This window comes from Leopardus geoffroyi, chromosome D1 (assembly GCF_018350155.1).
Source record: "Leopardus geoffroyi isolate Oge1 chromosome D1, O.geoffroyi_Oge1_pat1.0, whole genome shotgun sequence".
Taxonomy (NCBI): domain Eukaryota; kingdom Metazoa; phylum Chordata; class Mammalia; order Carnivora; family Felidae; genus Leopardus; species Leopardus geoffroyi.
Window position 1 is genome coordinate 58,797,526 of NC_059329.1, and position 24,524 is coordinate 58,822,049.

Here is a 24,524-nt window from a genome sequence, read left to right on the forward strand (position 1 = left end):
CTCTCTGAAGATAAATAAATAGATAAAAAAAATGTCACGCTGACTCCACTTACAACAGTGGACAGATCATCTAATCAGAAAATCAACAAGGAAACAATGGCTTTGAATGACACACTAGACCAGATGGACTTAACAGATGTATTCAGAACATTTCATCCCAAAGCAGTGGAATATACATTCTTCTCCAGTGCACGTGGAATGTTCTCCAGAATAGACCACATACTGGGACACAAATCAGTGCTCAACAAGTACAAAAAGATCAAGATCATACCATGCATATTTTCAGACCACAATGCTATGAAACTTGAAATCAACCACAGGAAGAAATTTGGAAAGGTAGCATACTTGGAGACTAAAGAACATCCTACTAAAGAATGAATGGGATAACCAGGAAGTTAAAGAGAGAATTAAAAAGGACATAGAAGCCTGGGAATGCCAAGCTGGTGCAGCCACTCTGGAAAACAGTATGGAGGGTCCTCAAAAAACTAAAAATAGAACTACCCTATGACCCAGCAATTGCACTACTAGGCATTTATCCACGGGATACAGGTGTGCTGTTTCAAAACGACACATGCACCCCCATGTTTATAAGCAGCACTATCAACAATAGCCAAAGTATGGAAAGAGCCCAAATGTCCATCGATGGATGAATGGATAAAGAAGATGTGGTATATATATACAATGGAGTGTTACTCTTTTCAAAAAGAATGAAATCTTGCTATTTGCAACTACGTGGATGGAACTGGAGGGTATTATGTTAAGTGAAATTAGAGAAAGACAAAAATCATATGACTTCACTCATATGAGGACTTTAAGAGAGAAAACAGATGAACATAAGGGAAGAGAAACAAAAATAATATAAAAACAGGGAAGGGGACAAAACAGAAGAGACTCATAAATATGGAGAACAAACTGAGGGTTACTGGAGGGGTTGTGGGAGGGGAGAAGGGCTAACTGGGTAAGGGGCATTAAGGAATCTACTCCTGAAATCATTGTTTCACTATATGCTAACTAATTTGGATATAAATTTTAAAAAATAAAAAATAAAATAAAAAGAAATTTAGAAGAAAAAATAGCTAAGAAAAATGTTAATATATATAATATACTATATATGTGTAACATTATATATATTTATATGTATATATAAAACTTTTCTACTTCTGATTATTGTTGACAGTAATTTGGTTATACTGTTTAACAACCTTGATGAACTTTAAATACTTTAACTGTTAAAATAATAAACATATGTTTCATGCAAAAAAAAAAAAAAGGACATGGAAGCCAATGAAAATGGTAACACCACAGCCCAAAACCTCTGAGATGCAGCAAAGGTGGTCATAAGAGGAATGTATATAGCAATCCAGGCCTTCTTAAAGAAGGAAGAAACATCTCACATACAAAACTAACCCTATACCTTAAAGAGCTGGAAAAAGAACAGCAAATAAAACCCCAAACCAGCAGAAGACAGGAAATAATAAAGACTAGAGCAGAAATCAATGCTATCGAAACAAAAAAAAAAAAAAAAAAAAAAAAAACCCAGTAGAATAGATCAATGAAACCAGAAGTTGGTTCTTTGCACGAATTAACAAAATTGATAACCCCCTAGCCAATTTGATCAAATAAAAAAAGGAAAGGACCCAAATAAATAAAATCAAGAATGAAAGAGGAGAGATCACAACCAACATGGCAGAAATATAAGCAATAATAGAATATTATGAGCAATTATATGCCAATAAAATGGGCAATCTGGAAGAAATCGACAAATTCCTAGAAACATGTACACTACCAAAACTGAAACAGGAAGAAATAGAAAATTTGAACAGACCCATAACCAGTAAAGAAATCAAATTACTAATCAAAAATCTCCTAAAAAACAAGAGTCCAGGACCAGGTGGCTTTCCAGAAGAGTTCTACCAAACATTTAAAGAAGAGTTAACACCTATTCTCTTGAAGCTGTTCCAAAAAATAGAAATGGAAGGAAAACTTCCAGACTCTTCCTGTGAAGCCAGCATTACCTTGATTCCAAAACCAGACAAAGACCCCACTAAAAAGGAGAACTATAGACCAACTTCCCTGATGAACATGGATGCAAAAATCCTCAAAGAGGTACTAGCCAACTGGATCCAACAATACATTAAAAAAATTATTCACCACGACCAAGTGGGATTTATACCTGGGATGCAGGGCTGGTTCAATATCTGCAAAACAATCAGTGTGATTCATCACATAAATAAAAGAAAGGACAAGAACCACATGATCTTCTCAATAGATGCAGAGAAAGCATTTGGCAAAATACAGCATCCCTTCTTGATAAAAACCCTCAAGAAAGTAGGGATAAGGATCATACCTCAAGATCATAAAAGCCATATATGAAAGACCCAACGCTAATATCATCCTCAGTGGGGAAAAACGGAGAGCTTTCCCCTTAAGGTCAGGAGCAAGACAGGATGTCCACTCTCACCACTGTTACTCAACATAGTATTTGAAGTCTTAGCCTCAGCAATCAGATGACACAAATAAAAGGCATCCAAATCGGCCAGGAGGAGGTCAAACTTGCACTCTTTGCAGATGACATGATACTTTATATGGAAAACCCAAAAGATTCCACCAAAAAACTGCTAGAACTGATTTATGAATTCAGCAAAGCTGCAGGATAGAAAATCAATGCACAGAAATTGATTGCATTCCTATACACCAACAATAAAGCAACAGAAAGAGAAATCAAGGACTTGATCCCATTTACAGTTGCACCTAAACCCATAATATACGTAGAAAAAATTTAACCAAAGAGGTGAAAAATCTGTACACTGAAAACTATATAAAAAAGCTTATGAAAGAAATTGAAGAAGACACACAAATAAAGGAAAAATATTCCATGCTCCGGAATAGGTAGAACAAACATTGTTAAAATGTCAGTACTACCCAAAGCAATCTACATATTCAATGCAATACCTATCAAAATAACACCAGCATTCTTCACAGAGCAAGAACAAACAATCCTAACATTTGTATGGAACCAGAAAAGACCCTGAATAGCCAAAGAAATCTTGAAAAAGAAAACCAAAGCTGGAGACACCACAATCCCAGACTTCAAGCTGTATTACAAAGCTGTAATCATCAAGACACTCAGGTCAATGGAACAGAATAGAGAACCCAGAAATGGACCCACAAACGTATAGCCAACTGATCTTTGACAAAGCAGGAAAGAATATCCAATGGAAAAAAGACAGTGTCTTCAGCAAGTGGTGCTGGGAAAACTGGACAGTGACATGCAGAAAAATTAACCTGGACCACTGTCTTACACCACACACAAAAATAAACTTAAGATGGATGGAAGACCCAAATGTAAGACAAGAAGCCATCAAAATCCTCAAGGACCTCTTTGATCTTGGCCGTGGCAACTTCTCACTCAACACCTCTCCAGAGTCAAAGGAAACAAAAGCAAAAATGAACTGTTTGGACTTCATCAAAATAAAAAGCTTCCGCACAGTGAAGGAAACAATCAGCCAAACTAAAAGGCAACTGATAGAATGGGAAAGGATATTTGCAAATGACATATCAGATAAAGGGTTAGTATCCAAAATCTACAAAGAACTTACCAAACTCAACACCCAAAAAACAAATAATCCAGTGAAGAAATGGCAAAAGACATGAATAGACACTTCTCCAAAGAAGACATCCAGATGGCCAACCGACGCATGAAAAGCGCTCAGCATCACTCATCATCAGAGAAATGAAAATCAAAACCACAATGAGATACCACCTCACACCTGTCAGAATGGCTAACATTAACAGCTCAGGCAACAACAGATGTTGGCAAGGATGCAGAGACAAAGGATCTCTTTTGCATTGCTGGTGGGAATGCAAACTGCTGCAGCCACTCTGGAAAACAGTATGGAGGTTCCTCAAAAAATTAAAAATAGAACTACCCTATAACCCAGCAATTGCACTACTAGGTATTTATCCAAGGGATACAGGAGTGCTGTTTCGAAGGGGCACATGCACCCCAATGTTTATAAGCAGCACTAGCAGCAATAGCCAAAGTATGGAAAGAGCCCAAATGTCCATCGATGGCTGAATGGATAAAAAAGATGTGGTGTATATATGTATACAATGGAGTATTACTCAGCAATCAAAAAGAGTGAAATCTAGCCATTTGCAACTGCGTGGTTGGAACTAGAGGGTATTATGCTAAGCAAAATTAGAGAAAGACAAATATCATATGACTTCACTCATGAGAACTTTAAGACACAGAACAGATGAACACAAGGGAAGAAAAGCAAAAATAATATAAAAACAGGGAGGGGTGCAAAACATAGGAGACTCTTAAACCCTGGAGAACAGAGGGTTACTGGAGGGGTTGTGGGAAGGGGGAAGGGCTAAATGTGTAAGGGGCATTAAGGAATCTGCTCCTGAAATCATTGTTGCGCTATATGCTAACTTGGATGTAAATTAAAAATATAAAAATAGATAAATAAATAATAAAGTCAAGCTGTTCATATCCTCAAAAAAGCTTTCTGCAATTTTCATTTGGATTTCACATGTATAGATCATATTGGGAGCAGTTGACATCTTATTAGTATGAAGTCTTCCAATCTATTAACATTGGATATCTGTCCATTAATTTAGATCTTTGATTTCTTTCATCAGTATTTTGGAATTTTCTGCATAAAGTTCCTGCACATATTTTGTTAGATTTATACTTAAGTACTTCATATTTTATTCAATGCTATCATACATTTTTTTCTAATTTCAAACTTTATTTGTTTATTACAGGTATGTAGGAAAACAGTCCAGTTTTCTTTGTCATCCTTGTATCTTGCAGCCTTGATAAACTCAATTATTGGTTCCAGAGGTGTTTTATTTTGTTTTGTAGGTTCTTTAGAGTTTTCTACATACACAGTCACATCATCTGTGAATAAAAATAGTTTTATTTCTTCCTTTCCAATCTATGTGCCTTTTCTTTTTCTTTCTTTTTCTTGTTGTAGTAGGTGGCACTATGAGTATAGTGTTGAAAAGGACTGGTGAGAGAGGGCATCCTTGCTTTCTTCCCAGTCTTAAGGGGGAAAACATTTGCTCTCCATTAGAAGTATTTTAGCTATAGGTTTGTCATATACACCCTTATTAGGTTAAGGAAAGATCCCTCTGCTTCTCATCTTGACAGTGTTTAATCATGAATGAATGTTAAATTTCATCTATTTTTTAATTATTTAGTTCTCAAATCATATAGGATAGGTCATTTAAAAATGTCTTTAGATCTTGTCTTATGTAATCAATTAAAACAAAATTAGTCTTTATTTTTGATAAAAAGAAAAGGCTAAAATATGTATTTAATGTTAATATATAACATGAGATTATACTGATTAATTTTTTTTAACCCTAACTACAATTGAAAACAGAAAACAGTGAAAAATATTTCAAAACTTTCCTTAAGGGTAGGGGTGAAGTTCTCCATTACTATTAAAGTAATTTAAAGAATAGTGAAGGGGGCCTGGGTGGCTCAGTTGGTTAAGCATCAGACTCTTGATATCAGCTCAGGTCGTGATCTTGTCGTCATGAGATTGAGACCCGCTTCAGCAGGAGCCTGCTTGGGATTCTTTCCTTCCATATCTTTGCCCCTCCCCCCTCCATAAATAAAATTTTAAAAAAGAATAGTAAAGACAATTATTATTTATATCAGTTTTAGAACCATTCAACTTATACAGTGGACTTGTTAATTTTTAACATAATCTTGGGAATTTCACAATAAAAAGGTATAGTATATATACAACATGGTATCCTATAATTTTGAAGAGCCATTTGATGGCAAACCCTTAGTAAAATTTAAATATAAGTTTCCCTGTATGTTAAGGGGCCGAAATGGGTACAGAATAACCTGTGTGAGTGCCATGGAGCACATTCTTGCTCAGCTTGCTGTGGTAAATGGGCAAAAGGTTAAGCCATCAGTTCATTTCCCAGTATCTACTAAACAGTGGCTTTCTTTGTGTTGCCTCACTTGTTAGAGCAATATAGCAAGTGTTATTGAGAGGTAAAACAAAGCGAGTCTTACATCAGACACTGATAGCTTTTAAAAATTTGGAATGAGATGTTTTTGGATGTTCCAAGGAGTATATTGATAGCACATTTTTATGGAAACCAGTGCTACAGAGTAAACAGTATTGGAAATCAAATCAACATTATCCATCAGTGATGCTCAGGAAAATAGAAGTAAATAATATGTGTTTAGTGCACCAGTTTTAGAGAATAACGTTGTGGCCTAGGGAAGTGATTTAAAAAAAAACAAAACACTTTTTAGAAAATTGCCAGCCATAGATTTATTTTTCTTAGCCACTTAATTAAAATAGACTTTATTTTGTCTATATACAGACCTTTCATTCATACAATGTAGCTTTAAGCATAACATATAAAAGGGAAACCAGTTAATTTAAGTATAGCATGCTTTCACAGGCATCAAATGTTATTTAAGACCTTTCCTATAATGGCCATGGAGTATTTCTTGAGCATCCATACAGATTAGATCTTGAACAGCTGCATGGAGCACACAGAAATCATGATTCCTGCCTCTGTGAACTAACTTGAATAAAGTCTTTCATCTAAAGATCTCACTGTTTATCTATTTCATGAATCCCTCATCTCATCTCTGAAGGGCTCATTCAGTTTAATACAGTTCAACTTTGTGGTTCAGAGCTCTAGAAATTGCTAATGTAACTTACAATGCACAAAAAAAAAAGTAATTTCAGAAATTTTTTCTCTATATGTTAACTAACTAGAATTTAAGTAAAAATTTGAAAAAGAAAAAAAGAAATTTTTAAAGAATTAGATAAAATCAACTCTAAAGCAATGGTTTTTTTTTTTGGTGAAGATTTAGAATGATAAGTAGGGATTCTAACTCAAACCAGCTAGTTATGTGATCATAAGTAAATTATATATCCTTTTAGGTGTCCAATTTCTCTGTGATGGGCATTGAGGAGGGCACCTGTTGGGATAAGCATTGGGTGTTGTATGGAAACCAATTTGACAATAAATTTCATATTAAAAAAATAATACAAATAAAAAATATAAATAAATAAATAAATAAATAATCCAAATAAAAATAACAAATAAAATAAAAATAACTCTGCCTAACAGAGTTAAGAGAAATACATGTGTAGAAATGCTTGTCATATTCATTTGTTTTATATAAATTTTGAGTGCTGTCATTCTGCCTTAGTCCTACTCATAATCTGAGGCTCAGACATCCCATGTTCTGTATGAAATGTTCTGCAACCACTTTGCAATAAACTGGATAAGTCAACTATCATGTCACTTAGATGTAACTCATTAAGAAAATATCAGATGAAGAGCGCCTGGGTGGCTCAGTCAGTTGAGCATCCAACTCTTGGTTTTGGCTCAGGTCATGATCTTGTGTTTTGTGGCATGACAGTGTAAAGCCTGCTTGGGATTCTCTCTCTCTTTCTCTCTGTCCCTCCCCCATTCTGACATGTGCGTTCTCTCTAATTAAAACAAAACTAAACTAAACACTAAAAAAAAGAAAAAAAATTTTTAAATAAAAATAAAGAAAAGAAATTAGACAATCTTTTCTTCACCTTGGAACTTATATATTGCCACTTAATTTGGTAGTGACCACGTGTTGCCTCCCATTTTATATTGCATACTTCTTATTCCTGTGCACATGAGTTCTTTTAATTCAGGGATTTTTATTTATTGGAACCTTCACAAAAATTAATGTGTACTGCCTTCTAAGTATGGAACAAATTTGTTACTTTTTTTTATTGCTTTAGAATATCCACACATATGTTTTCTTCCAATAATGGAAATGGTCAAAAATTAACTGTAATTTTACAAAGGAATTTATTTATTATATTAAAACCACCTGGTAACAATCTTAGAAATCTGGTATGCCCTGCTCCCTACCCCCCCCCCGCTGAGGAAAAATTGAGGAACCAGAGAAATTTTGATTCAGACATTTCTAAGTCCGAATGGCAAAAACACAAAAGGAGTTTGGCTCTTGTACATTTGATATAGAATAATGTAGGTGGCATTTATTCATGCAATTAGTGATTGGCATCAACTAAATGCTAGCCTTGTTGCTATAGCCTGGAGACATAGTGATTAAAAAAAAAAAAAAAAAAAAAAAAGACAAGATCCCTACCTGAAGAAGTTTATAGTTGGTAAATAGAGTAAAATTTATGTAAACCAGACAGTATCATAATGAGGATTATAAATAAGTGATACGGTATGAGAGAGAGTAACTGGGTGGAGGGTAAGCTACTTTGTATACAGTGATTAGAAAAAAGCCTCTTAAAGACACAAAGACTTGAAAGATAAGGAAATGCCTAGATTGTGGTCTCTAAATCTGGTTTCTCCCAGAAAGGAGTCAGAATTCCTTGGAAAACTAGCTTACTGCAGATCTAGAATAGAACCTGTAAAAGAAAACAAAGGAACTATCAAAGTCTGTTGGGGTCATGATGTGGGACCCAACTGGGAGGAACTCCTTACTGACTACAGTTGTAACAATTAGAGCATCAAAAGAATAGTGACTGCAATAAATTGAAATACATCCATTATTCAAAATATATGAGTTCATAATGTTACTTTAAAAATCCATTGTTCACCTTTAGGCAAAACTGGACAAATCAAATATTTATCTTGCCCCTCTTTTAAGAACTGTACCTCAGGATAACCAAATAGTTCAAGAAGGGTGGCTCTTTAAAAAAGAATTCCAGCTAGGGGTGCCTGGGTGGCTCAGTTGGTTGAGAGTCTGACTTCGGCTCAGGTCATGGTCTTGTAGCTGATGAGCTCAAGCCCCGTGTCGGGCTCTGTGCTGACAGCTCAGAGCCTGGAGCCTGCTTCCAATTCTATGTCTTCCCTCTCTCTCTGCCCCTCCCCTGCTCGTGCTCTGTCCCTCTCTCTTAACAAAATAAAATCAAACGTTAAAAAAAAAAAAAAAAAAGAATTCCAGCTAATAAATGCAGAAAGAATGATAAACTATTCAGTTTTAATGAAATGAAATTAAATACCTAGACAGTAAAATTTTTTGTATTTTCCTATATATAATTTTGAATATTTTGTTAGGAAATTTAAAAATCAGCTTAAAGGCACGGTGGTGAGAGTTCAGCAGGTAGGAATGAGAGTGATAGGAAGTTATTTCGTAGAAATAGGAGTATGAAGAAGGTGCAGAGGTGAAAAATTACTGTACATATTCAAGGAACATTTAATGATAGAGATCCCCAAGTACAAGGTATGTAAATGGAAGTATTGTGGCTATGCCGTTGTATGTGAGTTCTCAGAATACACAGTACCTTGTAATAGTGAAACCAAACTATTGCCAATTTCAGGAGGAACTTGAGATTCCAAGGAACTTCTTTACAGTTCCTGCTACCCTTTGGGCTCATTGAAATAATGATAAATAGAAGCATTCAACAATGGATTTAATCAAGCCAAATTGATTTGGCAGTAGACCTTAGTAGAAAGGTGTCATGTATGCAGTGCAGCATTGATTTTATTTGGGCAGCCTCTGCTTAATGTAGGCAGTCTGTTAATTAATGTGATTGTTCTTCATTTCAGCATTTTATTTATTCTATTTGAAGTTGCATGGAGAGAAGAGTGTCCTAAAGTTTATGATTTCTAATCATTACATTAGCACTATTAGGGGACCACATATGATCCCATCTAAAAGTAAGATATTCTGTATTCAGAGTGAGTAGTTTAACCTTGCCAGTAAAAGTGTTCTCTGGGGCACCTGGGTGGCTCTGTCAGTTAAGCATCTGACTTTGTCTCAGGTCATGATCTCATGGTTCATGAGTTCAAGCCCCACATTAGTCTTGCTGCTGTCAGTGCAGAGCATGCTTTGGATCTTCTGTCCCACCCACCCCCCACCCCCCCACCCCCAGCCACTCTGTGCTCTTCTCTCTCTCTCTCAAAAATAAACAAACATTAAAAAAATAAAATAGTCTTCTCTGTTCAAATCCTGATACCACTGTATCTATTGTAGATAAATATTCTGTTTTATCCACATTTATGTTGTATGGATAACAATATGTGGGTATATTTCTTTGTAAAACTAATTTCTATATTTGAAGTAATTTGTGCCATGGTATTATTTAAAAAGAAAAGCCTTAAAATCTGTCTTGAATCAAAATGACTAATATGGAATAACACCAAGGTTTGTTCATTTCTTTTACAAGTGAATGTGTATCTGTCTGCTCCCAACTGAAAGTAATGGTGCCTTTCATGATCTGGGAGAGTTTGGATTTAGAAACGCAGGGCAATGCCACCGCAGAGGAATGGTGGGAAATTGAGATGTCAAGCTGTGTAATCAGAGTTCTGCAGAGGTGGGCAGATGTGCAACCTGTGATATTCCAGAGGCGGTTTGTTTTTAGCTGGTCAAGTAATTTGGTGAAGTGGAAAGCATATCAACTAAGTTTCAATTTTTTCATCCCTATAGTTACCCTTTCCTAAAAATGCACAGGAGAAGACTGTGACAATAATGAAACAAGTTATAATGTTCTGCCATTTATCATTGGTTCTTCTGAGTTAAATTTACATTTGGAAAGATGAAATTTGCCAAGTAACGTATTTTAAGGAAAAGAGTTTTTTTTATGGCACAGTACTTATTTTATAATACATATATATGTGTGTGTATTTTAACAGGGTATCCAGAAGTTGGCTAGTCAATATCTGAAGAGAGATTGGCCTGGAATAAAAACTGATGATCGGAATGATTACAGGTAACTTAATAAGTAGATCTTGCCTATTTTCTCGCTCAGAGCCATGTCATATAGATAATGTAGACTTCAGTAGTTTTAAAAAATTGCTTTTCTTTGCCATGTTTTTAGACATAATTTCAAAATTATCAGAAAATGTTAATGTTCCACAACATATGCAAATAATCTGTATAAAATAGTTTTCTTACGTGTTAAACCAAGATTGTGTTTTGTTTAATTGATTAAAATGCATGTATGGAATTTTAAAGAAGGTAGATGACAGTGGAACACAAATTGTTTCCTGAATGACCTACAAATGAAACACGTTATTACAATAATAATGAAGATTATAGTGTTCTGCCATGTTTATGGATTCTTTAATTCTGAAATTCTAAATTTGGAACAATGAAATTTTGTGAGCCTAGGGAAAAGTTTCTAGGTTTTACACACACACACACACACACACACACAGAACAGGGTATACAGAAATTGGCCAGTCAGTATCCCACATACAAATTTTAAAGAAGGTAGATGACAATAGAATATAAATTGTGTCCTCAGTGACCTACAGATATGTTTAAAGTTATTGTAATATTTTGTAATTTTGTTTAGGATTTGATGTCTTTTCTTTTCTTTTTTCTTTTTTTTTTTTGAAATTAATTTGGAAGTGATTGTTGGCTTTTATGCTCAAGACTGTCCTTAGTATTTATTAAGGGAACCAGAAGTCAGAGTCAAGATTTTAGACCTTGCAGTTAAAACTAATGCCCATGAAATGATAGCAGAGAACCCAGGATAATTAAGAACTCCATATTCAAGTGTATGGCTTAGAGTCTGAATATGAAATCATGTTGCTAGATTGTCAGTGAAAACCGACATCAAATATTGTTAACAGGACTAGAAAACGGAAAGATAAACAAGAAATGTAATAGTTCTTCACAATTGCAGGACTGACTTATAACTTGGAAGGTGGCATTATAGCTGTAAGTAATAGATTTGTATAATTGCAATGTAGAATAATAAAGCAAACCAAGAAAATAAACAAAAATAGAGATTTTCTTGTGGACTTCCCGGTATCTTTAAAATTCAGCTAAGAGGGGAAGAGAGAGGATGTGAAATTCTAGGCAAAAGAGACAAGTAGAGCAAAAACCTTGAATGAGAGATACAACGTTAATGTAGTTCAGTATTGTGAACATGAAGAAAGCCTGACCAAGGAAGAGATTGCTTGCTGGTGATAAAGAAGGACTCCAGCTTATATGTAGGTAGGCTATATGCTAAGTTTGTTTGAAATTCAGGATTCAGGTTACCAAAGAAGTAGGGATAAAAAGGCTCTGTTCCCTGGCTAGCTTGTACAACCTTATTTTTAAAAGTATGTTAAGCCAAAAAAAAAAAAAAGTAGGTTAAGCCAACTTTTACTAAATATTTGCTAAATACCAGATACTGTGCTAGGAACTTCAGCTTATCTCTCATGATTATCAAAACAACCCTGTGAATTACATATAGTTATCTTCCTTTTATGTGTTAGGGAAGTAAGTCTTGGGTTATATGCCTTGCTTAAGATCACACAGCTATTTAAACAGTCATTGATTTATTTATTCATGAGATAGATGTAAAGTATCTGCTATATGGTAGCTGTTAAATTACACTTTAGGATCAGAGAGACTGTGAGGTGTGGTGCCTGTCCTTGTGGAGCTTACAGGAGATAGCTACTGTAAATAGTTGTGGTATTGGGTGAGGAGTGGAGAGTGCATTGGGACTGTAGAGGAAAACCTAGGCCTCTAGATCTGAGCCTCAAAGAACTTACAGGAGTTTGCCAGGGTTGGGCAAAAGGAATTCTAAGCAGAAGTAGCACCCTAAGGCATGAGAAAATATGGGTGTTAGGTAACTGTGCCGTCCAGCATGGCTGGTGTGAAGTATATGGGTTGGTGGGTGAGAGGAGGGGTAGACCTGGAGGATACACAGGCATCTTGAAGGACTGGAAACTGGACAACTGGAACACACTTTCTCTTGGACCTGTTTTTTTTTGTTTTTGTTTTGTTTTTTAGTCTTTGAGGACAAGTTGTCACCCCTGTCTTAGTCTGTTCAGGTTGTTACAACAAAATTCCACAGCCTGGATGGCTTATAAATGACAAGTTTATTTCTCACTCTTCTGGAGGCTGGGAGTCTGAGACCAGGACGGGTTCTGGGGATGTTCCTCTTCTGAGTTGCAGGTTTCTCAACTTCTAGCATGTCCTTACACGGTAGAAGGGGTTTGGGAGCTCTGTGGGGTCTTTTTTAAAAGAGCACTAATCTGGGATGCCTGGGTGGCTCAGTCGGTTAAGTGACTGACTTCAGCTCAGGTCATGACCTCATGGTTCATGGGTTTGAGCCCCACATCAGACTGTCTGCTCTCAGCACAGAGAGCACTTCAGAACTTTTGTCCTCCTCCCTCTCTGCCTTTCCCTCGCTCACACTCTGTCTCTCTTTCAAAAATAAATAAACATAAAATAATTTTTTTTTAATAAATAAAAAATAAAGGGCAATAATCTGCCTATGACCTAATCACCTCCCAAAAGCCTCACCTCCTGGTACCATCATCTTTGTGGGTTAGGATTTCCACATAGGAATTTTGGGCAGATGCAGACATTCAGACCATAGCAAGTCCTTTCTTTATAAGTGTTGCTCAAAGTTCCCTCAGCTCACTAGTGACTGTTTTAAGTAATCTTATCTATCTTGTTCCTGTCTGTAAATATGGCCTATAAACTAGTAATGATCACATGTTTTTATTAACTCTTTAGCCTGGGGACCAAAGTCAACTGCCTCCAACTTTGACTTCTTTCTAGATCTCATCTTCTCTTAGGAATATTAAGCAGCTGCTTCTCTGCCTGTGATCTCTCCCTTTCATAATTTCATTAGTTGCAGTACCACCTTTTATGTCTTTGTATCGCTTTATGTCTTTGTAAAATAGGCCTACTGTCACTCCCCTGCTTGAAAATCTCATGTGTTTCTCCTGGTCAATAGGATGAAATTTAAAATTTAAAAAAAAAAAATATTCAAAGGTATGAAGAAACCTGGCCCCAGATTACCTTTCTCTCCTCATCTCTGTCCACTTCTTTTCTTATCCTTAGTTCCCTAATCTGTGAGCACCTCAAGCTATAGTTGTGTTGTAGTTACCACACCTCAACTACACTGAAATCAGTCATCCTCCTTGCCTTTACCTCTGTTACCTACACTTTTGGATATTCTCCCTTCTTACTAGCAAGAACAGTACTACATGAACACTTACTTATTAAACACTGTATTTTCTCCTTGTCATCAGTTACTGTATAAATGAATCTTAGACTTTGAGCTTATGTATCACATTTTCTAGAGTCTTCTTGATGTACACTGTTATATTTTTAGTCCTAGGGAGGATGTATAGTTTTGTTAATATATATATTTTTTTACTTTTTATTTTGAAATGTTATAGATTCATGTGCAGTTAGAAAAACTAACACCAAGAGTTCTACTTTTCACCTGGTTCTCCCAATGGTAATACCTTACATAACTGTAGTATGTATCAGAACCAGGAAACTTGTATTGATAAAACCCACCAATCTAATTCAGAATTCACCAGTTTTACATGCACTTCTTTGTGCATGTCTTATATGCACTCATAAATTCTGTGGGGTTTTATCACATATGTAGATTTGTGTGACCATCATCACAGTCAGAGTAAATTGGTTTATTTCTTTCTTTCTTTATTTTTTTTTTTTTTTATATTTTAGAGAGAAAGTGTGCACAAGCAGGGGTGAGAGGGGCAGAGGGAGAGAGAGAATCCCAAGCAGGATCCACACCCAGCACAGAGCCCAACACGGGGCTCCATCCCACGACCCTGGGATCATGACCTGAGCCAAAATCAACAGTCAGACACTTAACCAACTGAGCCACCCAGGCGCCCCAAGTTTGTTTCTTAATGATAATTCTTCCTGGTAAAGTTTTCTCTGTTTTCCATTGTAATACCCATATGGAAGATAGTTCACAGCACAGCATGATTTTATTTATTTATTTTTTTTTAAATTTATTTTTTTTTTTCAACGTTTATTTATTTTTGGGACAGAGAGAGACAGAGCATGAACGGGGGAGGGGCAGAGAGAGAGGGAGACACAGAATCGGAAACAGGCTCCAGGCTCTGAGCCATCAGCCCAGAGCCCGACGCGGGGCTCGATCTCACGGACCGCGAGATCGTGACCTGGCTGAAGTTGGACGCTTAACCGACTGCGCCACCCAGGCGCCCCTCACAGCACAGCATGATTTTAGATGGTATTTGGTGGATGACCATTTTTGAATTTTAGTAGTTATAACTTAATTATTATGGCAAGTGTCATTTGTTTTTCAGTTAGCATATGAAGTTGTGAAATACATACATTTTAATTTAAAAGTTGAGTCATTGGGGCGCTTGGGTGGCTCTGTCAGTTAAGCATCTGACTCAATTTCGGCTCAGGTCACCATCTCAAGGTTCATGGGATTGAGCCCTGCATTGGGCTCTGCACTGACAGCATGGAGCCTATTTGGGATTCTCTCTCCCTCTCTCTGGCCTTCTCCTGCTCATGTACACGCACACTCCCTCAAAATAAGTTTAAAAAAAAATGGTGAGTTATTAAAAAAAAAAGATAAGAAAATAATAGTGCATGAGAAATGAGACCAAAATCATGTTAGACATACACAAAAGCCTTAGGATACACAAAGCTTGATACCTTTATTACAGTGAAGAGACCCTTCTCTTGTTGCTAGCGTTATTAGTGGGACCCAGAGCAATTTTATGTCAGGAGCAGAGGAAAGGTTTGGGAGCTAGACAGATTTGGGATTACATCTAGGCCTCATCATTCCCTCCTCTCTTTCCTCCACTAAATATGTATTGAGTGCCTTACATAGCATGCCAAACCCTGTTCTAGGTGCTGAGAATATAAGAGTGAATAAAACAATGCTTCTGCTGCATGGAGCCTACATCCTAGTGAGAGAAAACAAGACAATAAAACATATGAATAATTAAACATGATGTGTTGGTTTGAGTAGCCATAAATGAGATGGAATCAATTGACGGAACAGATTTTAGGAAAATGAAGAATTTGGTTTTGGACATTACAGTTTTAACACCTACTAAATGTCCAAGTTGGATATGTTAAATAGGCAGTGGAGGAGAGGAAAGATGTCTGGGCTGGAAATAAAAATTCAGGAATAGTTAGTATATTGACAGTATTTAAAAACCAAACGCCTGGATACTCATATTTGAAGAGTAAGTGTAGTTAGAGAAGAGAAGCAGCTTGGGGATTAACTTTGGGGGCACTCCAGCATTTACAGAGCAGTGAGATGAAGAGGAACTAGCAAAGAAGATTAAAAAGTGGCTAGTGAAGTAGGAGTAGGTCAAGAGAGAATGATGTCTTAGAAGCTGAGGAAAGAACGCTTTTCAAGAATAAACTAGGTAAATTGTGCTGATAAATTGAATAATAGGACCAAAGCTTGAATTGACCATTGGGTTAGCCATAAGGAGATTTTTGATGACCTCACAAAGCACTTTCAGAAGAATGGTGGAGGCTAAGGCCTTATTTAAGTTAAATCAAGAAAGTCCAGGATCAGAGAGAGTAGAAACAATAATTTCTGACTGTTTTCTCAAGGAGTTTTGTTGTTAAAAGAAGCAGGCATTGGGGTGGTAGCTAGAGAGAAATGGAGGGTGGTAGAGGATTTTTGTTTTCAATTTTTAAGTTTATTTATTTCTGAGAGATAGAGACAGAGTGTGAGCAGGGGAGAGGCAGAAAGAGAGGGAGACACAGAATCCGAAGCAGGCTCCAGGCTCTGAGCTGTCAGCACAGAGCCTGATGCGGGCTTGAACTCATGAACTGTGCGATCATGACCTGAGCTGAAGTCAGAGGCTTAACCGACTGAGCCACCCAGGTGACCCTGTTTGTTTGTTTGTTTGTTTGTTTGTTTGTTTTTTGTTGTTGTTGTTTAGATGGGAGACATTATAGCATATTTAGAGATCCATCCAATAGAGAGGGAAAAGTTGATGTTGTAGGAAGAAGCACAATTACTGGATTGCTATTCTTAAGTTATAGATTGTAGTGTAAATACAAAGGGTTGGCCTTCAGAGCACAGGTAGTTCTTCCAAGTAAAAAGAAAGATGACAGTGTATGGGTGCAGAAGTAGGGAGATTGGTAAATGTGGTGGGACATGTAGGCATTGTCTTCTGGTAGCTTCATTATCAGCTGCAAGTGTGGCCATAGTAGAGGTGTGAGATGAGAGGAAAAAGTGGGAAATAATTGTGTAGAAGATTGAGAGAATAAGAGGATTTAGGGGAATATAGTAGAATTGCTGCATAGCACTAAGGAGTTACTAGAATGTATTAGACATCAATTTAAACTGAGACCAGGCAGCATGATTATGGTTTTTTCCAGTAACATTCTGCCACACAGAGACTGGTATGGTGTAAACAGAACTTTGGATTTAACCAAGGTTGAAATTTTATTTTTAAAGTTTATTTATTTTTGAGAGAGAGAGTGTGTGCATGTGCACACAAGTGGGGGAGGGGCAGAGAGAGAGAGAGAGAGAGAGAGAGAGAGAGAGGGAGAGAGAGAATCTGTTAGTGCAGATCCGAATGCCTGGCTCATACTTCCAAACTGCTAAATCATGACCTGAGCCGAAGTCGGATGCTTAATGACTGAGCCATCCAGGTGCCCCCAGGGTTGAAATTAGATTAGAATGATAGAAAGAGAAAGGGGCAAGGGTAATAAGTATATATACATAGGGAGTGGTTATAATGGTGGAGCATAAAACCGTCTGGATGAGGAGCTGAGAAGGGAAATACGAGACAGGGAAGAGACGGGGAAGGGGGGTAAGATAGAATGGATTGTGGATTCCAATAGAGTTTAAATAATTGTTGGAGTCAGAATCCTAAAGAGAATGAGTGAAAACAGCAGGTGTTGGTCAGAGATTAGATGATTACTTTGGGATTGGTTAGTGGTAATGGCAAAGTCTAGGTTATGACCGTGGGAGTCCTGTTTCCAGGTGAGTAGCCTTAGGAAAATTCTGCAGTCTTTCTGAGCCTTACTTTTCTCTTCTGAAAAATGGGAATAATGCTTATTTTGCAAAGTTCACATGAGAATTAAATGATAATGTAAATTTAAAAATATATGACATATAGTATCTAGCATGTGATAGTTTCTTAAAAGAATTTCCTTCCTGTCATAATTTTGAGCCTCATTTCATGACCTGTGCAGAATAGCAAAATACCACACATGCTTAGTATCTTATGCCACAAAATTACATATATGGAGCCTAGTGAAATAAAAACATTTAAAATCCCTCTACACCCATTATTATTTTTCCTCAGTTTAATGAAAAATACCACTACCATTGCAACTATCACTATTATGTTAACAAGCACTAACATTTCTACTACAGTTCTGCTTCTGTTACTATTTATTCGTTAAAAGAATCTCTGCCAAGGGTTTTTACTTCATTTGCATTTACTATTATAAAATAACCCTGTGAGATACATGGTGCTGGTATTTTTGTTATTTTCTCCATTTGCCAGTTGAGGAAATGAAAGTATAGTGAAGTGTGCTACATATGATTATTTTGGTTGAACTAGAACTTGAACCCAGGTCTTCTGATTAACTTGTAACTAAATTATTTTCTTTTCATGGTGTCTCATTATATAGAATATGTGTGCATGCTATAGATCTGCTACTCTCCAAAGACCTCTTTTTAAACTTTACAAGGATTTTTCTTTTTATTGTATAGTCCTCGTAATATATATATCCATTCATTTTTTTCATGCAATATGTATTTTCATAACCTTTCTAAATCTTAGGCCATGTGTTTAGGCCCTAGGAATACAATAGTGAGACAGACATGTACCCCTACCTTCATGAAATATTCACTATAGTGAGAGTGACAGACATTGACTAACAATTACATAAAAATATGTATAATTGAAGGAAAAGTGCTGGAGCCATGTAACGAATAACAGAGAGGAACTTGATGGAGTCTGTGGGTTGGGTTGGTGGTGATCATGAAAGACTTCTCTAAGGAAGTTATATTTAAGCTGAGATTTGAGGGATGAACAACAGTCAACTAGGTGAAGACTGAAAGGGAAGAGAGTGCTCCCTATGAGAAGAGCCTGGATGAAGGGATCCTCCCTCCCTTCCTCCCTCCCACCTTTCCTTCCTTCCTCCCTTCCACCTTTCCTTCCTTCCTTCCTCCCACCTTTCCTTCCTTCCTCCCTTCCACCTTTCCTTTCTTCCTCCCTCCCACCTTTCCTTCCTTCCTTCTTTCCTTCCTTCCTTCCTTCCTTCCTTCCTTCCTTCCTTCCTTCCTCCTCCCTCCTCCCTCCCTCCCTCCCTCCCTCCCTTTTCTCTTTCCTTCCTTTCTGTCACATTTCATAGTGCTTCTTTCTCATTTTAATTATGATTTTAAAATGTATTTTAAGTGCAAATTAATAACTACAAAGCATAGTACTGAATTTTTCTCTCTGCATTCTCTGAACAGTTTGGACTGTTTAGGAGGGGCTGTGGTGAGTTTACATCTCAGGTTCCATCAGTTGTCATGCAGGCTATGGGCAACTTTAATTTTGCTGGGTTTTTTTCCCCAGCTTTATTGAAAAATAATTGACATATATCACTGTAAGTTTAAGGTATACAGCTTGATGGTTTGATTTACATATACTGTGAAATGATTACCACAATAGGTTTAGTTAACATCCATCATCTCATATTCATTTTGCTTTTGTGTTGACAGCTTTTGCTGGCACCATACACTGAATCTTTTTTCCAAAGGGAATGTGATATACTTCTGGTTAAATAAAAGAATATTTCCATCTAAACTAATTCATTTGATGTATTACAAAACCTAATCCACTATATAAACTAATCATTTCCTTATTTGAAAAATATAGTTACAATGTTTTTTAGTTCTTTTATTGTTTAACTTATTTATGAGACAGAGCATGCACCCACATGGGCTGGGAGGGGCAGAGAGAGAGAGAGAGAGAGAGAGAGAGAGAGAGAGAATCCTAAGCAGGCTCTCTCTCTGCTCAGTGTGGGGCTCGATCTTAGGAATGTGAGATCATGACCTGAGCCAAAATCAAGAGTTGGACAGACATTTAACTAACTGAGCCACCCAGGCACCCCAAGGTTTTTTTAGTTCTAAGTAGTAGCATTTATGTAGCACAAGGTATCATACATTGCTATAGTAGAAAATCCATGTGGCACAAGAAGAAAAATCTTAGGAGATGAATATTATAATCCATCAGTGCAAGCATCTCATTTTTTAAAAACAAAATACCCTCCATTGTTATGATAAGTTATAAAATATGTTTAACTAGTGCAGGTGCATACTAGAACTGACTAAGGAATTAGCAAAGTAGAAGAGAAGCTTTGAAAAGGACATTAGCTACAAAAAGCAAAAGATGAATAATTATTTGAATTTCCCAAGAGATTGCTGAGCACATTTATCAAGTAAAGGTGATGGGAATTGCTTGGAATGATTCCAAGCCATAATAGGATGCTGGCTAAGCATTGTTACAACACAGAAACAGATGTAGAACATTGCTACCATAGAACTCTTTTGTCAGAGAAATAGACTTCTCAAGTATGTAAGCAATTGTTTATAATTTTTTTCCAGCTATATCAATTTATGTAAGAGAACAATATGATGTAGTTGAAAGAGAATGTACTTTAGAGGTACTCAACCTTCATCTATATCTCAGTACTACCACACTCTTTTGTGATCTAGGGTGATTTTCTAAATCTGTCTAAGGCTTGCTCAGTTACCCCATCTCTAAAATTAGGAAAATATCTTAATGAAATAATGAAACTTGATATCCATAATGATGACCCTGAGACAGTGAAAGGTCTGGACAGTCAGAATTCACTAATTTTTATAGCATTAGCTTTGTCTGGAATTGCAATCCTTTACTCCATTACCAAGAATAGCTAATGAATCAAGATAGTCATTGCAGAGATATAAAGGAATAAAGTATATGTTGTGTTTCTCCCTTTATATGATAAGAATTTTACTACCTATATATATATACCACTATAAATACACTTTCAACTATAAAGAAAACATCCATTCTGTTTCACAGTGCTAGCCAGTAAGCATAAGGTTAGCCAACTTTTTTCCTTTTCCCTGCCTAATACTTTTCTGTCCCTCTTTGAATTTAGGAGCATGTATCCTGTTTGGAAATCTTTTCTTGAGGGAACAATGCAGGTAGCCCAGTCTCGGATCAATATATGTGAAAACTATAAAAACTTCATTTCTGAGCCTGCAAGGACAGTGAGAAGCTTAAAAGAACAACAACTAAAAAGGGTATTGTTTCTATTCTTTTCTTATATGCATTTTAATATCTAAGTGCTCCATTTGTAATCTGTAAGGTTATGTTAAATTGCATTTAACACCTTGAGCTTTTCTATATGGTCACAAATATTTCTGATTTCAACATGGACTTTTTGATTTCAACATGTTACTAGGATTTTTTTATTTCATCATATTCTTTCTAACTGCTGTGTTTTATTAACTGACAAAAGTGAGTATAATTTGAATCTGGATATTCTGAAAAGGTCAATGAATACTTCTTACAAATACCACTTTTCATCCTAATTCAAGTAAATAGATTTACTTAGTTGTACAATATTGTTATAGTTCAGTGTATAATAAAGTAGTTAAATGTTATTAATCCCACTAAGTCTTGAAAAAATTCATCTTGGTTTTAACTTGAGTCATTTTGCATAATAATTTAAAGGAAGTTGACACATTTTGACCAAATATGTGAAACTTATTTTCTTATTTTTCACCTAGTAAGAAAACTTATTACCAAAAATGGTGTACTCTAAAGTTTAATTATATAGGTTATATAAAATTAAAGTTTTCAAATAGATCTACTTCTTTGATTATACAGAAATCAAAAATTCATAGAAAAAAATCACTATTAAATATGTTTATGAAGTGCTTTCTGTTGAAGGTAGTTGAATTGTATCCTTTTTTGGAGATAGAGTTACAAATACAAATTATTATGATGCCTAATAAGTAATTAAATTATTCCTATGGAAGTATCAATGCTTTAAAAAATATTAAAGTAATCATTTAAGGAAATAGTCATTCAAAAACCATCCAGTGTTTTAATTCTAATTATCATTTGGATTTTCAAAATTGTTTTACAAAATCTAAAAAAACTAATTTTCCTTGTTTCCCAAAGATGATATTTGTAGCATAAAATCAGTATGTTAAATGTATTTTATAAAATTTTCATCTCTTTCAAGCACTTGTGTAATATCAGTTGGTTTTAACATATCTGTATAGGAATGCCTTTTTTTAGCTCAAAATTACCTTTTCAAAATTACATAACCACTGACCAAACAATGCTTTTGAGTTGTGAAAATATGTGTTGTGTGTGTGTATATATATGTATATATGTATGTATGTATAAAACACATACATGTATGCAGAGAGAGGGTAGAAGATAGAGGCAGAGAATTTATACTAGCGTAATTTCCTAACTGGGAGGAAATACTGCGTTTCACATAGCCAATGCATTGACCAAATCTAATTGAATTACTGGAAAATTCTACTTTTCTCAATATCAGAATATTTTGAAAGAGTTTCTCTTCCATTGGGAGAATAGTCTCTGTCCCGAATTTAACCAGCGTTCCTGGGCAGAGAATGTTTGATGAGATTTGACAAGTCCTCTTATCTGTGAATTATATTATATTATAGCTGGAAAAAAATGGTGTTTATGTTCCATCTAAGCAGTTGTTGGACGTTAGGTACATATTAGGTGTACCCTTTACAACTCTGAGATTACAGACGACAGAAACCTACTTCAAACTAGTTTAAGCCAAGAAAATAATGTATTAGCTTGGATAACTGAAAATTCCAGGGGTGGATCAGATGGTTAAATGATGGTATTAGAATTCAGTCCTTCTTTCCATCTAGTAGGTCTGTTTTCCCCTGAAGGCTTCATTCTTTTTTTTTATTTTTTTAATTTTGTTTTTTATTTTTTAAAATCTACATCCAAATTAGTTAGCATATAGTACAACAATGATTTCAGGAGTAGATTTCTTAATGCCCCTTACCCATTTAGCTCCCCCCCCCCACAACCCCTCCAGTAACCCTGTTTTCCATATTTATGAGTCTCTTCTGTTTTGTCCCCCTCCCTGTTTTTATATTATTTTTGTTTCCCTTCCCCTATGTTCTTCTGTTTTGTCTCTTAAAGTCCTCATATGAGTGAAGTCATATGATTTTTGTCTTTCTCTGACTGACTAATTTCACTTAGCATAATACCCTCCAGTTCCATCCACATAGTTACAAATGGCAAGATTTCATTCTTTTTGATTGCCGAGTAATACTCCGTTGTGTATATATACCGCATTTTCTTTATCCATTTATCCATCAATGGATATTTGGGCTGTTTCCATACTTTGGCTATTGTTGATAGTGCTGCTATAAATATGGGGGTGCATGTGTCCCTTCGAAACAGCACACCTGTATCCCGTGGATAAATTCCTAGTGGTGCAATTGCTGGGTCGTAGGGTAGTTCTATTTTTAGTTTTTTGAGGAACCTCCATACTGTTTTCCAGAGTGGCTGCACCAGCTTGCATTCCCATAAAGGCTTCATTCTTTAGCAACTCTCCACATGGTGGCCCCCAAATGAAGGATTTATAAATCTTATAGCTAGCAATCCCTCACTTTGCATTTTCCCAAAAGTTCCAACGAAACTTCCCAAATTGAGGCTCATTGGCCTGTCTTGGGTTACCAAGACCCCCACGTTGGGGTTTACAGTCCTCATGTAAACTATATGTACTAAAAATGGGGAAAGATAATTTTCCAAAAGAAAATTGAGATGGATTTCCAAAGGAAAAACCATGGAAATAAAGACAGAGCAAGCAAAACAACAGATAGCCACTGTAGTTGGCTTCTCCAATTGTACTTCCCAAGCTTTACAACAAATTGACTCCATATAGGATAAATAGATGATCTATTCTTTTTCCTTTGCTTCTCTAACCTTTCCCCCATTTTTTTTTTTTTTTTTTTTTGCCTTTTGGATTAATTGTGTATTTTTCATTTCTTCTTTTTTTTTTTTAACTTTAGTGTGATAACAGTTAACATGAGATCTACCTTCTTAACAGATTTTTAAGTCTACAATACAGTATTGTTATCTATAGGCACAATGTTATACAGCTAATCTTGGGTTTACTCATTTAGTATAACTGAAATTTTGGTTGGTTAGCAGTTCTTTCTTTCCTCTTCTTCCAGCCCCTGCTGACCAGAATTCTATTCTTTGCTTCCATGAGTTTTACTATTTTAGATACTTCATGTAAGTGGAATCATGCAATATTTGTTCCTTTGTGACTGGCTTATTTCATTTAGGGTAATGTCTTGCAGGTTCATCTATGTTGTTGCATATTGTAGGATTTCATTCCTTTTTAAGGCTGAATAATACTCCACTATTAGTATATGCTACATTTTTTATACATTCATGCATTGCTCAATACTTTGATTGTTTCCTTACTTTGGCTTTTGTGAATAGTGCTGCTGTGAACATGGGGTGCTAATATCTCTTTGAGATCCTGATTTCAATTGTTGTGGATAAATACTCAGAAGTGGGATTGCTGGATCATATAGTAGTTCTATTTTTAATTTTTTGAGAAACTGCCATACTGTTTTCCTTATTGCACCATTTTGCATTCCCAGCTGTGTATAAGGGTTCATGTTTGTCCATAACTTCACCAATGGTTATTATCTTTTGGGTTTTTTTTTATATGTATGTAATAACTATCCTAGAAGGTATGAAGTATCTCACTGTGG

At 35.9% G+C, this 24,524-nt stretch overlaps 1 protein-coding gene across 4 annotated transcripts in view; it reads left to right on the top strand.

The window, feature by feature from the left end:
- FCHSD2 (FCH and double SH3 domains 2) overlaps positions 1 to 24,524 on the top strand; it is a 303,187-nt gene that overhangs the window by 138,534 nt on the left and 140,129 nt on the right. For all 4 annotated transcript variants that reach the window (XM_045484109.1, XM_045484108.1, XM_045484111.1 and 1 more), the window contains exons 4-5: positions 10,654 to 10,730; positions 20,885 to 21,029. In XM_045484109.1, coding sequence (XP_045340065.1) covers positions 10,654 to 10,730; positions 20,885 to 21,029 — 222 coding nt within the window. The remainder of the gene's footprint in view (positions 1 to 10,653; positions 10,731 to 20,884; positions 21,030 to 24,524) is intronic.